General features: G+C 38.9%; 1 protein-coding gene across 4 annotated transcripts in view; it reads right to left on the bottom strand.

Moving 5' to 3' along the window:
* Myo10A (Myosin 10A) overlaps positions 1 to 12191 on the bottom strand; it is a 78056-nt gene that overhangs the window by 1499 nt on the left and 64366 nt on the right. For all 4 annotated transcript variants that reach the window (XM_043425997.1, XM_043425996.1, XM_043425998.1 and 1 more), the window contains 7 exons: positions 7224 to 7666; positions 3524 to 3827; positions 2014 to 2409; positions 1424 to 1608; positions 958 to 1090; positions 630 to 834; positions 166 to 305 (listed from right to left, as the gene is read on the bottom strand). In XM_043425997.1, the coding sequence (XP_043281932.1) occupies positions 166 to 305; positions 630 to 834; positions 958 to 1090; positions 1424 to 1608; positions 2014 to 2409; positions 3524 to 3827; positions 7224 to 7666 (1806 nt within the window). The remainder of the gene's footprint in view (positions 1 to 165; positions 306 to 629; positions 835 to 957; positions 1091 to 1423; positions 1609 to 2013; positions 2410 to 3523; positions 3828 to 7223; positions 7667 to 12191) is intronic.

The following is a 12191-nucleotide window of genomic DNA, read 5'->3' as shown; positions in this document are numbered from 1 at the left end:
AATGCGAACATTTCGACCAGTTCATTCCGGAGGATAAGATTTCTGTTAATTTTTTTTTATTCAATCTGAGAGTCAAATCTGATCTCAGCATGGATTGAATAAATTAGTATTTTTTGCTCGATGACATCACCATCGTTTGAAAAAAATCATGCATAAAATACTCACGTGTGTTATCAAATCGATAAAGTCGACGCCGTGACGGTTCAAGGCGAGTATGTGATCGCCAACTTTTTCTTTTCCATTTTCCGGTACTCGTTTTACTGCGAAGAAGCTCGAACCGAAGAGAGGCCATTTTGACAATATTTCTGAAAGGCAGCAAAGCGGATCGATCGATAAAAATGATCATGCATATGACAATCGAAACAAAAAACGTGAAGAAAAAAAAAAGCAATAACTCGTATTGGAGAAACTCGTAAAAACTAAATAAGAGAAAGTGTTGGGAAACGATTTATGAGCAAGTAATTCTATTAAACTTGGATTAAAATGTTTCGAGTATCGAAAATTTTGAAAAAGTCATTGCAAATATTGTCGTAAATTTTTAACCTCGACCCTATTTTCCGATGAACAAAAAAATCTCGAGTGTTTCGAATAAATAAATATTGATGGAAAGAAAGTTGGAAATCCCGTACCGAGTACTTGAGCTTTGCAAACTGCAGCTGTATTGTGTTGAATATTGTTCCAGGCCTGTTGGACCATATTTCCCCACTGCTGGGGTCTGGGCTCTCGTAGACTGAGCGCCGGTTTAGGCAGCAAATACTTGATCTCTTTCGTCGTTGGCTCGTGAGCCATATCAGCAGCTCGGTGCAGCAAAGCTGCAATCTGAGCCATGTCGTACTGGAAAAAATATATCAGTAATATTAATAGAAGTTGATTGTGCAATCGTATAATCGAGATTTACAATTTGCTGTTATATTGAGTTGGAGATATTTTCCATTTTTTCATTTTAAAATCACTCACGATGACTTCTTGAGGAAGATGCTCTCCGGGCAAGACTAGGAGAAGTCCCTCGAGATAATCTGGAGCAATTTGATTGAAAACGACTTCTATGTACAATGCAGCGTCCAGTCTGAGCGGGTAGTACCAAACAGATCTAAAAATCAGAAAAATCCTCGTTACCTCCATTTCAGTGGTAAAAATTAATAGAATTTTTCCTTCTTCAGTGGCACAAAAAAACTGGCAAGAACATTTTGAAAATTCAAAACAAAAGAAGACTCAAATTTTGTACTCAATAATAAGTGAAAAATCTTTCCATGCGCTCCAAGTATTCTTTTATTTGGCTTTTAATTAAATTATAATGAACATAAATAAAGCAAGTGAGATAAATTAGCGAATAAAAATTGTTCTTGGCCAGCGTTGCATCGATGAATCACTTGAGATTGATCATTTTTTTATATTTCTATGAAACAAAGTTAATGTTATTCACCTGCAGAATATGAGATAAAAAACTTGGTGATTTTTGTGCAACTCGGTGGTGACGTCAAGTACGTATTCGTCCCTAGCGAGTGGCATCGTGAAAGCGTCACCGTCGACGATGCAGTACAACGAGAATTCGTCCATCTCGTGAGGATTTCTCACGGATATGACGCTGCACATTTCCTCGATGACATCCTGCGTTCGAAACGACAAAATTGTCATAGTGAATAAAAAGTGTGAAATTAACACGATGATCTGGACAAACATATGAAAAAATGAAAAAGAAAATAATGAAAGACACGAGAGACTTTTAGTTCAGCTCCGGACGTGTACTACGAATCTAAGCTGTGTCAATTTTCTTTTTTTTTTTTGTTTTTCATTACATATCAAAGTTTCCATTTCACCACAATTCCAATATTTCTCAACAATGAAATAAAACTTTCAAAATTCTATAACAAATTTTAGTACTCCGATCATTTTATTATGGTTTTTCGATGAAAAAATCATATTGTCGAGATAATTCGAAGATCATCGTTATAAAGTGAAGTGTGTTTCGACGTTTCCTGCGTAAATGAATATTTTCTTTATTTTTCAACGGACCTGAACAACGGTTGTGCACTTCGTGTTGATAACCCTTTCCGTTCCGCCTGGTAATCTGTAGATCTGTCTTTTGGCATTTCGTCCGGCACTTATTGCCATTATTTCTTCAACGCTCGGTACATTCTTCCGGCCACCGTATTTGACGGTTTTCCGTAAGTTTTGCAAACAAACGGTAGCAGTGCCGTGGTAAGCTCGCCTCTTATCGTAAGCCGCCGTTTCCAAATATTTGATCAGATACGCTCTCAAGCCTTCGCTGCAAGTAAAATACGCTGCTACGATACTGAACAAACGCCAACCGCGCTGACAGCTCTCTGGATTCGGGCTCTTGTTGTTTGTCGTTTGTTTCATCAGTTGACAGTAAACCTCGTCCCTCAATGGCTCAAACTTGTGGCAATGCTAGGTTTCGAGAAAATAAAACAAATTAGATTTTTCGTTAAAACAAGTAAAAAAAATGTTTTTACTTGTTTTAACGTTTAAACTTATTGTTAGCGTGAAAAAATATTGAAAATGATAGTTTTGCAAAAGCATCAATTGATAAATTCAAATTTCCATGATGACACATTTTTGCAGGTATTTTTCAAGGAATTTTCTGTGTTTTTTGATCGATTTCATTGCACCAAGTTTCATTTTGTTCCTCAACTGATCCTCCACGAATTCACCACGTGGATTTTCGTTTCAATTCATTCCTTCAGAAATTATTAACGAAAAATTATTTTCGCCTAATGAACAATTAGCTGCGATAGTGAAACGATTCGATTTAAAAAAACTACTCGGTGGATTCGTAGGGGACGAGTTGAGAAACAAAAATGAGACTCGCTGCAACAAAATCGGTCAAAAAACCAGTGTAAATGAGTCATCGTGGAAATTTGCTTTCATCGGTTGATGGTTTTGCAAAACTATCGTTTTTAATACTTTTACATCTTAATAAGATATGCCGTAATTCAAATCCACTAACAATGCGTTCAATCGGTAGGTTAAACTTGGTCTAAAAGCGTTTCGAAAATTGAGCACTCATTTGACTAGCATGCAGGGTTGCCTTAATTATTTATTTATTCAAAAAATCATCAACAATTTCGATCCGCAAATTTGTCATATAAAAATCTATTATTGCGGATAACCGACTCGAAATATGTTTACAAAAAATTGAAGAATTGTGACGATTGGTTGATTAAACAATGGCTTAAATCATAAGCATTCGACAAGAAAAAATTAACTTCCACTGAAATTAATGATAAATTTCAAATTCCTTGTTTACAAATTTAATATAAAAATCGATTGGAATGACAAAACAAAAGAAGAACTTGAATCATCGATCGATTGGAAGATTGATGAAATTTGGAAAAAAATTAACCAAGAAAAAATGAAACTGCATCGACTGATGTGATTCGATAACAAAATATTGAAAATGTTCCAAAAGTCGAGTATCGATCAACCAATTAAAAATATACGTGACGAGCCAGGTTCCTAACAATGGAAAATTATAATTGAAATTGTGTTTGAAAAGTCTTACCATAAGAATGGTGTAAACGCATTTAACTTCGCTCATGTCAGGTGGCAATGGCTGATCTCCCATGTACCTCATAAGACACATGAAACACTCAACCGCGAGTAGACTCATCTCGCCGTCCAAACGCAACAGGCTTTGTTCGATAGGGACTTGCGAATACTTGACGAGATCGACTTGTTCTTTCCACGTCCATTCGGCTCCATCCTGTTGTCCTTTGCTTTTCTTATTTTTCTTTTTGCTCTTGAGAGACTCGATCACTTTGAGCGATCCACTTATCGAACCATCCGCAGTCTTCATCATCTCAAATCTTCAAACATAAAGAAACATAAACGCAAAATGAGTACGCCTCAGAAATACCGTCATTGAACATAAATTTCCAGAAAATGACACAAACATCAGCATTATTACCAAAAAGCTGACTTCGGCCATCATTTTCTGATTTTCATCATTTAAAAAATAAAAGTATTGAAAAAATGGATGAAAAATAAAATAAATTAATCAAAATTCTCGGAGTAAATGAATTAATATTATTTAGTTAATTATATTTATTTATAATATTTAATAAGATTTATATTTATATTTTTAATTTTGTAAATATTTTAATTTTTTTTTCATTTAATATTTAATCAATTATTTACTTAAATAATTAATACAATAATAGAACAAAATTTAAAAAAAAATAAATTAATAAAAATGTCGTGATTGTTATGTTTTCGAACGTATGGAAGGGACTCCTCTCGTGTGTATGTTATGCTTTCTCAACACGAGCATAAAATAGCTATACGAGCGAAGATGCTACTCGTGTAAACGGAGGCTTGTGCAACGCGTGTACTCAATGCTGTTTCCTATGCGAGTGTACATGAATGTACATCCATACTTTTATGACGAGCACGTTAAAAATTTCCCTCAATATAATTGGCATCCTCGTCCCCGCACAGGTAGGATGTGAAGAGGCTTCATGTAATATAAAACGATACATAACATATCATGTTTTGCTTTCTTTCTATTACCAGCCAAGAATTTAATATGAAAATTTTTATGACTCCTCGCAGTAATTAAATTCGAACGGTCGAATGTTTAACCGATGAGATTATTAAGGTGCTATTCGATAAGAATAGCAATAAAATCGTTGGCTCTTTTATACCGGAAAGGAAAATTTCGTAAGTTCATTTCGTGTGTTTCGTATCGCGTATGCCTTTGATAAAATTCATAAAAAAGATAGAAATTTCAATATTTTCTGGTTACAGCTAAATAAGGATTGGAATTTTTAGTGTTTTCTGAAAGTATTTCTTGATTGATTTGAACCGAGATCATTTTGGGTCACAGCCATTACGAATTCGTCTTTTTATAAATCGATTGATTTATCAATCGTCGTTCTGTTTGAATCGATCGAGACGTCGCTCCCTTTCCTCCTTCGTTTTTCTCTTTTGGGAGGTAATCGTTAATTACGCCCTACCGGAGGAAGGAACGATTGCCAAAAATGATTACGAGGAAAGAGCAACAGGTTCGCGGAGAGAGGCAACCCGAGATGGGAAAGTTTGAGGAAGTGGAAAAAAAATGATTCGTGATCTTTCGATCCTCGTAGCGTCTTGATCGACGACATTTTTCGCGTGAAAGTCGAACGTAGCCGTTGGCGCAGTTTGTTAACCCGCGTACAGCCAGAATGTGAGTTTTGCTCCGCAGCGACGTATTTGGGACAAAAGTGGCCAGAGATCAATTCCCTCTGCTCGTTTATCAACAACCGAGATGACTTCGGCTGACCGAAGTACCGCCATTTTTTTCACCGCTTTCAAAAGTCCCGCTTCAGGGAAATTATGAATCTTCACATTTCTTCTGTGTTTGCAAGGTTTTTCACAATTTTCCATGACCCAGAAACCATCTTTTTATTCCATAAAGTCTATTCGAACAAAAATGCTCGGTTTTTTAAATGAAACGAATTACTTTTTCACATTTGAACATTAAATTTTTGTTCGACGCAAGGATTCCGATTCGGTCGATGAAAATTCACCGTTTTTCTAACTAATGAAAATTTGCCTGATTTTTTTCAACGTAAGTTCAAATGAGAGATGAGAAAAAATGTTGAGAGATGAATTCGACAGTGGGTCATGCAATATCGACGATTTTAAATTGACACTCGAACAGCAGAGCACTGAGATTGTTGAAGAAATGAAAATGTCCGAGGATGGAGGTTTCGAAACGTTCTTTTTGAACTTTTGTTATTGTGTAACGCAGCATTACACAAATTCTCGGTGATTATTATTCGGTTTACATTGAATGATACATAGAGGATTAAATAACGCATTGAAATCGAGTTGACGTAAATAAAGCGTTGAGAAATAAAGGTACGCCGAGTGCCTCTCATGTGGTTTCCGCATTCTTTTTTTCTCCGGTTTTTTTTTAACCGCGCGCGTTACCTTCGGGGCATTTGACCGCGAGAGTTCTCCAGCAACCGGACTATTTACCAATCGACTTTTTTCTCTCCCAGTCTCTTTTATTCCTTCTCTCTAGTACCGAGACGACATTTTTAACGAGAAAGTTGATGATCGAGAACCGAGTCAACGTTCCGAAGGCATTTTCCGAGTTGCATTTTTAAATAATCGAAAGGAAATTTTACTCTTTAAGTGTTTAACCCAAATTCGTGTACGGGGAAATGAAACGACTCGTTCGAGCCATTTCAACGATCTTGTCTCGTTTTTTTCATGCTCCTTTATCCGCAGGAGATTAAACATTACGCGATCCGATTTTTGCACCGAGAAAGTCGCGAAAAACGAAAGTCACCATTGCATCGAGCAATTGTAATAAAACTTTAATTATCAAAATAAGAAATCTTCCATTATTTTTATAATCGATTTATAGAAAAATCTGAATTCACAAAAATACTGGAATGCATTTTCCGATAAATCTCGACTCGAAAACCGTTTCTTTCTCACATTTATCTTGCATACGCGTAACCAAACAATCGGAAATTCCCACCACGAATGTTCAAGCGAAATAATAACTCTGCTGCAATAACGTGAAGTCTCCACAGCGTCTGGACTTTCTATGATTTTTTACAACTGCCTTCAAGCATGACTAATTACTTTTCAGGCGTGATCAAAATTGTGTGTCACTCTCGAGAACGACTCTTTTGAGATAACAGTAACAAAAAATTTGACGAAGTTTCTAATTTTTTGGCTCAAGCCGATCAAAGCTTTATAGTTTTTTAACCTTTTCCCCGATTCCTTAAAAACAAACTGGTATTCCTAGAATGCCGCGCCTCCTCAACTTCTCACGCAAAACGAAATAATTTGTCAACGCTGAAACAAGTTTTCAGCGGAACCGACTGTTTCGGTGCACCTAAAAAATCGATTATTCGAATGACGATCCTTTGCTAAATTTCATCATAGAGATTTGAACAAACATTTATTAAAGCATCTGAAAATAATGTGTGAGTAAATAAATAAAAGCAATTAATCGGCCAAGGCTGATTGGCTTCGGTGTTCCGGTTAATTAATTCACAAGAAAACTTCACGATTCAGTTGAATAAACTGATAAATTTGTCCTTTGACAGAGGGAACGTCGAATCTACCAAATTTTGTTCATCAGAATAGTTAGATGGAAGATTTTTTTCGGTTTTTCAAGTTAGTCGATTTTCCTGGAGCAGATAATTTTCCAAAATTTCAGAGTCGAGGATCAAGAGCAGGGAATAAAAATGAAGTCTTACTTCTCGGTTGACTGTCGGAAATTGAGCATGGCGTACTGCAGCAACGAGTGTTTTCCGTCATTGACGACCGGTCCACTTTCGTAGAAGCTTTCGTCGGGTGATTTGATGCTTTCTTCGGGTTGTCGCCATTCCTGTTGTATTTGATTATTCCCATGGTGTTGACTGGGGCTCAAGTTGCGTTGGTTTTTCTGCTGATGAGCCGCCGAACTCGTTTGACCAACCGCGTTGATTCCGTGTTGTCCCGAGTGTCGATTTCCACCAGAGTGCATCTCATGATTCCCGACATTGCCGGTCACGTGATTCGGTTGGTTGTGCGAGCTTTGATTGTGCAATCCGTGTTGATGGCCACCGACCGAGTGGTTCGCGTGCGATTGTATCGACCTGGTTATCTGCGTGACGTGATTTTCGTGGTGATTCGATTTGTGAATCGGTTTCTGATCGATCTGCAATACCAACAAAAGCACAACGATAAGAAAATCGTTCGGTCCAGTCGATTTTACTTCTATCCGCGGACTCTATCACGGATCGATGTCCGCTCGAGAAAAAAAAAAAACAAAACAAAACAAAACATTGACAGAGATAAAACATTCATTTCGCTGTTTTCTCATTCACCGTCAATTACCACATTCTAACGGTTCTTCAAAAATATATTTACTCAATCTCCACCATCGGGAGGGTCAAAATTGAAAAGCAAATCGAAGAAAATTCGGTCAGTCGTTTTTTTTCATCAAGACATCCGACGCTTTAAGGAGTTTCGGTACAGGCGATACAATGTTGCCATGCTAATCCATGCTAAAAAAATTTTAAAATTCAAAAAGTTCAGAATTTTATAAAATTTGGCGAACATATTCTTTAGTGCCAAATTTGACGACACAAATTTTTTATGATTTTTCTTCTACACAGTTATCGAGTAATTGATCACTAAAGTTTACGTGTATAAGCATAGCGTTTCCATATATATAGGTATACATTCCGGGCATGAGAAATCTGCTTTAATGCGTAATTACTCGATAACTAAGTAGAAGAAAATTTTGAAAAAATTTGAGTTTTCGCACTTGATGTTGAAGAACATTATCACCAAATTTGATCAATTTCTTAATATTTTGACTTCTGTACCGAAACTCCTTAAAGAATCCTTGATATTTGTGTACTTCGTACAAGATTCTCAAGGCTTCCAAGAGAATCATAAGACTAGTAGTACAGAGCCGGCGAGCTCCGGTGGTTATTTTGTGTGCATATCTGTTTTCTATATCTACTTAAAGCACCACCTGAGCGAGCGGGATGCACAGACGTCGACCCTGACCTAGATAATCGTTAATGCATCGAGCTAAGAAACCAAGGCAGATATGAAACTCCCTTCTGCGTGTGTTGTACATAGAAAACATAAAAATATATGTACGTAAATGGACAGACGAGTATATGTATGTACATTGTATGTTCTAGTCGTTAATATACAGTTAGAGACCGTGGGACTAACGATAACGTTACACATTTGCAGCAGAATTCATCTTCGGCAAGTGGTGCGAACTGTATTAAAATACGAAGAATCTTTCGAGCTCGTATCTCACGGGAAGCACGCACTGGCTCGTTTTATTTTTCATTTTATTAAAGCACTTTTCAAGGCGATACGAGACGCATTGGCCAAACGAATTAATTCGAGTGTACGGAACTTGTGAACGTCTCTGTACGTCGACTCGTGCGTCCAGCCTCCTGAAACGTCTGCGTATATTATAAAATACCTTATCTGGAACTCGTCGGCGTACGAAACTCTCTGGAGCTTCTAGCAGGCCCGTATTAAATAAATAATAAACGCTTCTGCGTTTCCTCATCTATGCGTTCGCGAATGTACACACGGATATTTACACACGAATTGGTGAAACCGCGGCGGAGAGATTATCCTGGAATTCTTGGGTCAAGTTTTTCTTGAATTTTAGTTGAGAGAGGGAGGGAGAGCCCCACATCTTCAATTGACTGAATCCGATAATGAGAATTCTCTCGGATGCCGCATTAGCTTCAACGTTCATGAAATCATAATTTTCGATGACGTTACGGTCAGGTTTTCTTTTTTGTACGCGACGGCTTGAATTCTTTTGCGCGCGGTTTACTCGGCACTTTATTTGCTATCGTACTCGCTCGAATCTCGTTGCGGAGTGGTATGAAAATATTTGAAAGGGATTTATTTTATTTTCAGAAAACTCGTACGAATAACGCGGTGCATCCGTTGATGAAAATGCGAAAACTACTTTTGCCCGTTGTTTTTTCAACTGAGCTCGATATCATTTAAAAAATCATAAAAAAATCGACGCAGCGAGTCAACATGTGCTGTTACGAATACCGTAAGTCCTATAAAGTATGAGGATTAGTCATTCGGTGCCTGGCAAGGATGACTGTGAGTAACGGAAGTGCGAGTTTTACACTCTCTAATAAAATGGCCATTCGAGTTTGAATGAGTTTTAACTGGGGAGGAAGACTCTGGAAATTAATTGTTGCTCGTAGCACTTTTAATGTGAATCTCAGAAAAAACACTGATTAAGACATCGTTGCGCGACTCGTTTTAGGGAACTGAATAATTCGCGTTGGAGAGACACGTCACTCGTTAACTGCATCGTACTCTTTGAAATATTTTTCCAACAGCCGAGACTGACCGGATTGGAAATGCGCGTGTTTTGAGTATCGCGCGGAAATGTTGCTTTTCTAACACCCGAAAATAATAGCACATAGGAAAAGATCGCGTTGGAACATCAACAATGAGAGAGTTTGCGTAAAGAAATGATTTCTTCGGGCGTCTGGTAGACGCGAAATACTTCAATGTCGTTGATTCTAATCAATGTTTTTAACAATAACTCAATGATGTGATTGAATTGTATTGTTCCAAGTGTTGACGAATGAGTTAATGAGATTGAAACAATACACGACATGTTACGGGATATTCTTATAATTATTTTATGAAAATCTCGACCTGATAACTCTTGACCTTCTCGTCGAGTTTCTTGAGCGTTTCCTGAATGGTATTCAGAGTCTTGTCGTTTTGTCTCTCGTCGTTCTGCATCTCATTCTGCGTTCTGAGCTCCTCGAATCTCTTGAGAATCTCACGTACGCTCAATTTATTTCCATCCTGTTTTTCTTCGGTGATTGTTTCCATTTTTGAGGTTTTCCGTTCGTCGTTCGAACGGGCCGCGGCGTTGATTTGATCGTTGTTATAAAAATCCTGTATGAGGCCTTCGAGTCTGAGTTGCTCGATCGAAGGTTGCCGATTGGGCCGATTTTCCGTCGCAGACGAGAACGAGGAGGGTGAGGACGACGAGGAAAAGGACATGGCGGAAATCGGGGAGGAGCAGGTGCCGATTTTTTTCCCCGATTCCTCTCGATTCTTCGATTCGCAAGCATTTTTCAGGGGATCACACGTCGCATTTCTCGTGTTCCGAAGTTGACAGCCGGCTGCCATGCGCAATTGTTCGATGCTCGGCTGCTCCAGAGGACCTTTGGCCGAAGAGTTGCAAGAGTTTTGGAAGGGTCGATGATCGATTTTGGAGAAATCGATCCTCGGTATATTCTCGTACTCGTATCTCGGCGGCCCGGACTCGATGAATTTCTCCTTCAACGGATGATCGTCTTCCGAGCGGTCGTTAGGTTTTCTCGTATTTGCCAGATCGTTGACGATCTTTCGCACGTTTTTGTTCACATCGAATTTTCCATCCCTCGAGAATCGTCGGTTTTCTTCATCCTCCCGAGATCGCTTCGTCGGCGCGTCGTCTGCTTTCGGAGACGAGAAAAATTTGGCAAACCGACTCTTTTGCAAAACACGATTTTGATCGTTGATCCTCGTCCCGTTGAACATTTCGTACTTCGTCCGAGGTATTCGATCGTTGTTCGTAGCTCTTTCGAGGAAAGCCCCCGAGTCGTCGGTATGGCCGTACTCGTCGCTGCTCGATTCCGATTCCGAAGACTTGACTAAAAGACTGTCCGGCGAGTTGGTCTTTCTCTCGTCGTCCGAAAAGCTCGGATATTCCCGATCGTAACGAGGCTCGATCGGTCGATCGGTGTCGGCGGCGTCACGAGACGAGCGGCCTCGTAATCTTTCCATCAATCTTGATTTCTCGATTTTAACATTATTCTTGTTCTTGTGATTGTTGTTATTGTTATTGTTATTGTTGTACTCGTAATTCTTTCTGTAATCGTCGTTGATGCAGCCGACCGCAATTTTCCTATCGAATCTGCTACGGTCCCAAAAATCGGTGCGGTCGTCGTGCTTCTCGAATTTTCGTACGAGCTCCGACCTCTTGAGAACGTGACGATAGGGTTGGCCGAACGGGGACGAAACTCGCTGCCTCGTCGGGGTTTCGTGACGACGGAATTCGCACTCCGACGATTCCGAGAAATCGGTAAACTGGCTCAATATTTCCGGACGATGTTTTTGCCGCCGACGCAGAGTGTTCGGCAGTTCTGCCCAGTTGCTCGACAACCGCCGCGAAAACACGCCCTCGGTGTCCGAAACTTCGCGTTCCATCATCATGTCTCAACCTTATTTATTGTTTGATCAACCGAACCCGTTAATAGAGTCAACACTTTGCGTTAGCAAACTTTTTCACGGCTCATTGTTGCACAGTTTCGCAGTCCATTCTCGAAATTTTTTATTTTTTTCATACTATTAAAATCCGATTACGAATGGAATCACCATCGATGATATCGAGTTTCAAAGATTCAAATAAAAAAGCGCTAACCCGATCGAAACCTGTGGAATTCAACGAAACATATGGAATATTTTTTCGCCTTGAAAATATTCTGCTCCGATAATAAATTTGATTTCGTTTAATCGCAAATGTATTTGAACGAGGACAGAATTCTCGTTGATGCACTTTAATTTATAAGTTCTCCGTGGCAATTCAGCCCTGCGTTAATGTACGAGACCATGCACGCAGCATTCTCTCCTCCTCTGTCGCTCGAGAAATTTGCGTTTGCGCGGCTACC

The sequence above is a fragment of the Venturia canescens genome, chromosome 8 (genome assembly GCF_019457755.1).
Source record: "Venturia canescens isolate UGA chromosome 8, ASM1945775v1, whole genome shotgun sequence".
Classification (NCBI taxonomy): domain Eukaryota; kingdom Metazoa; phylum Arthropoda; class Insecta; order Hymenoptera; family Ichneumonidae; genus Venturia; species Venturia canescens.
The sequence above is the reverse complement of the archived record's forward strand: the minus strand, read 5'-3'. Positions and strand labels throughout refer to the sequence as shown.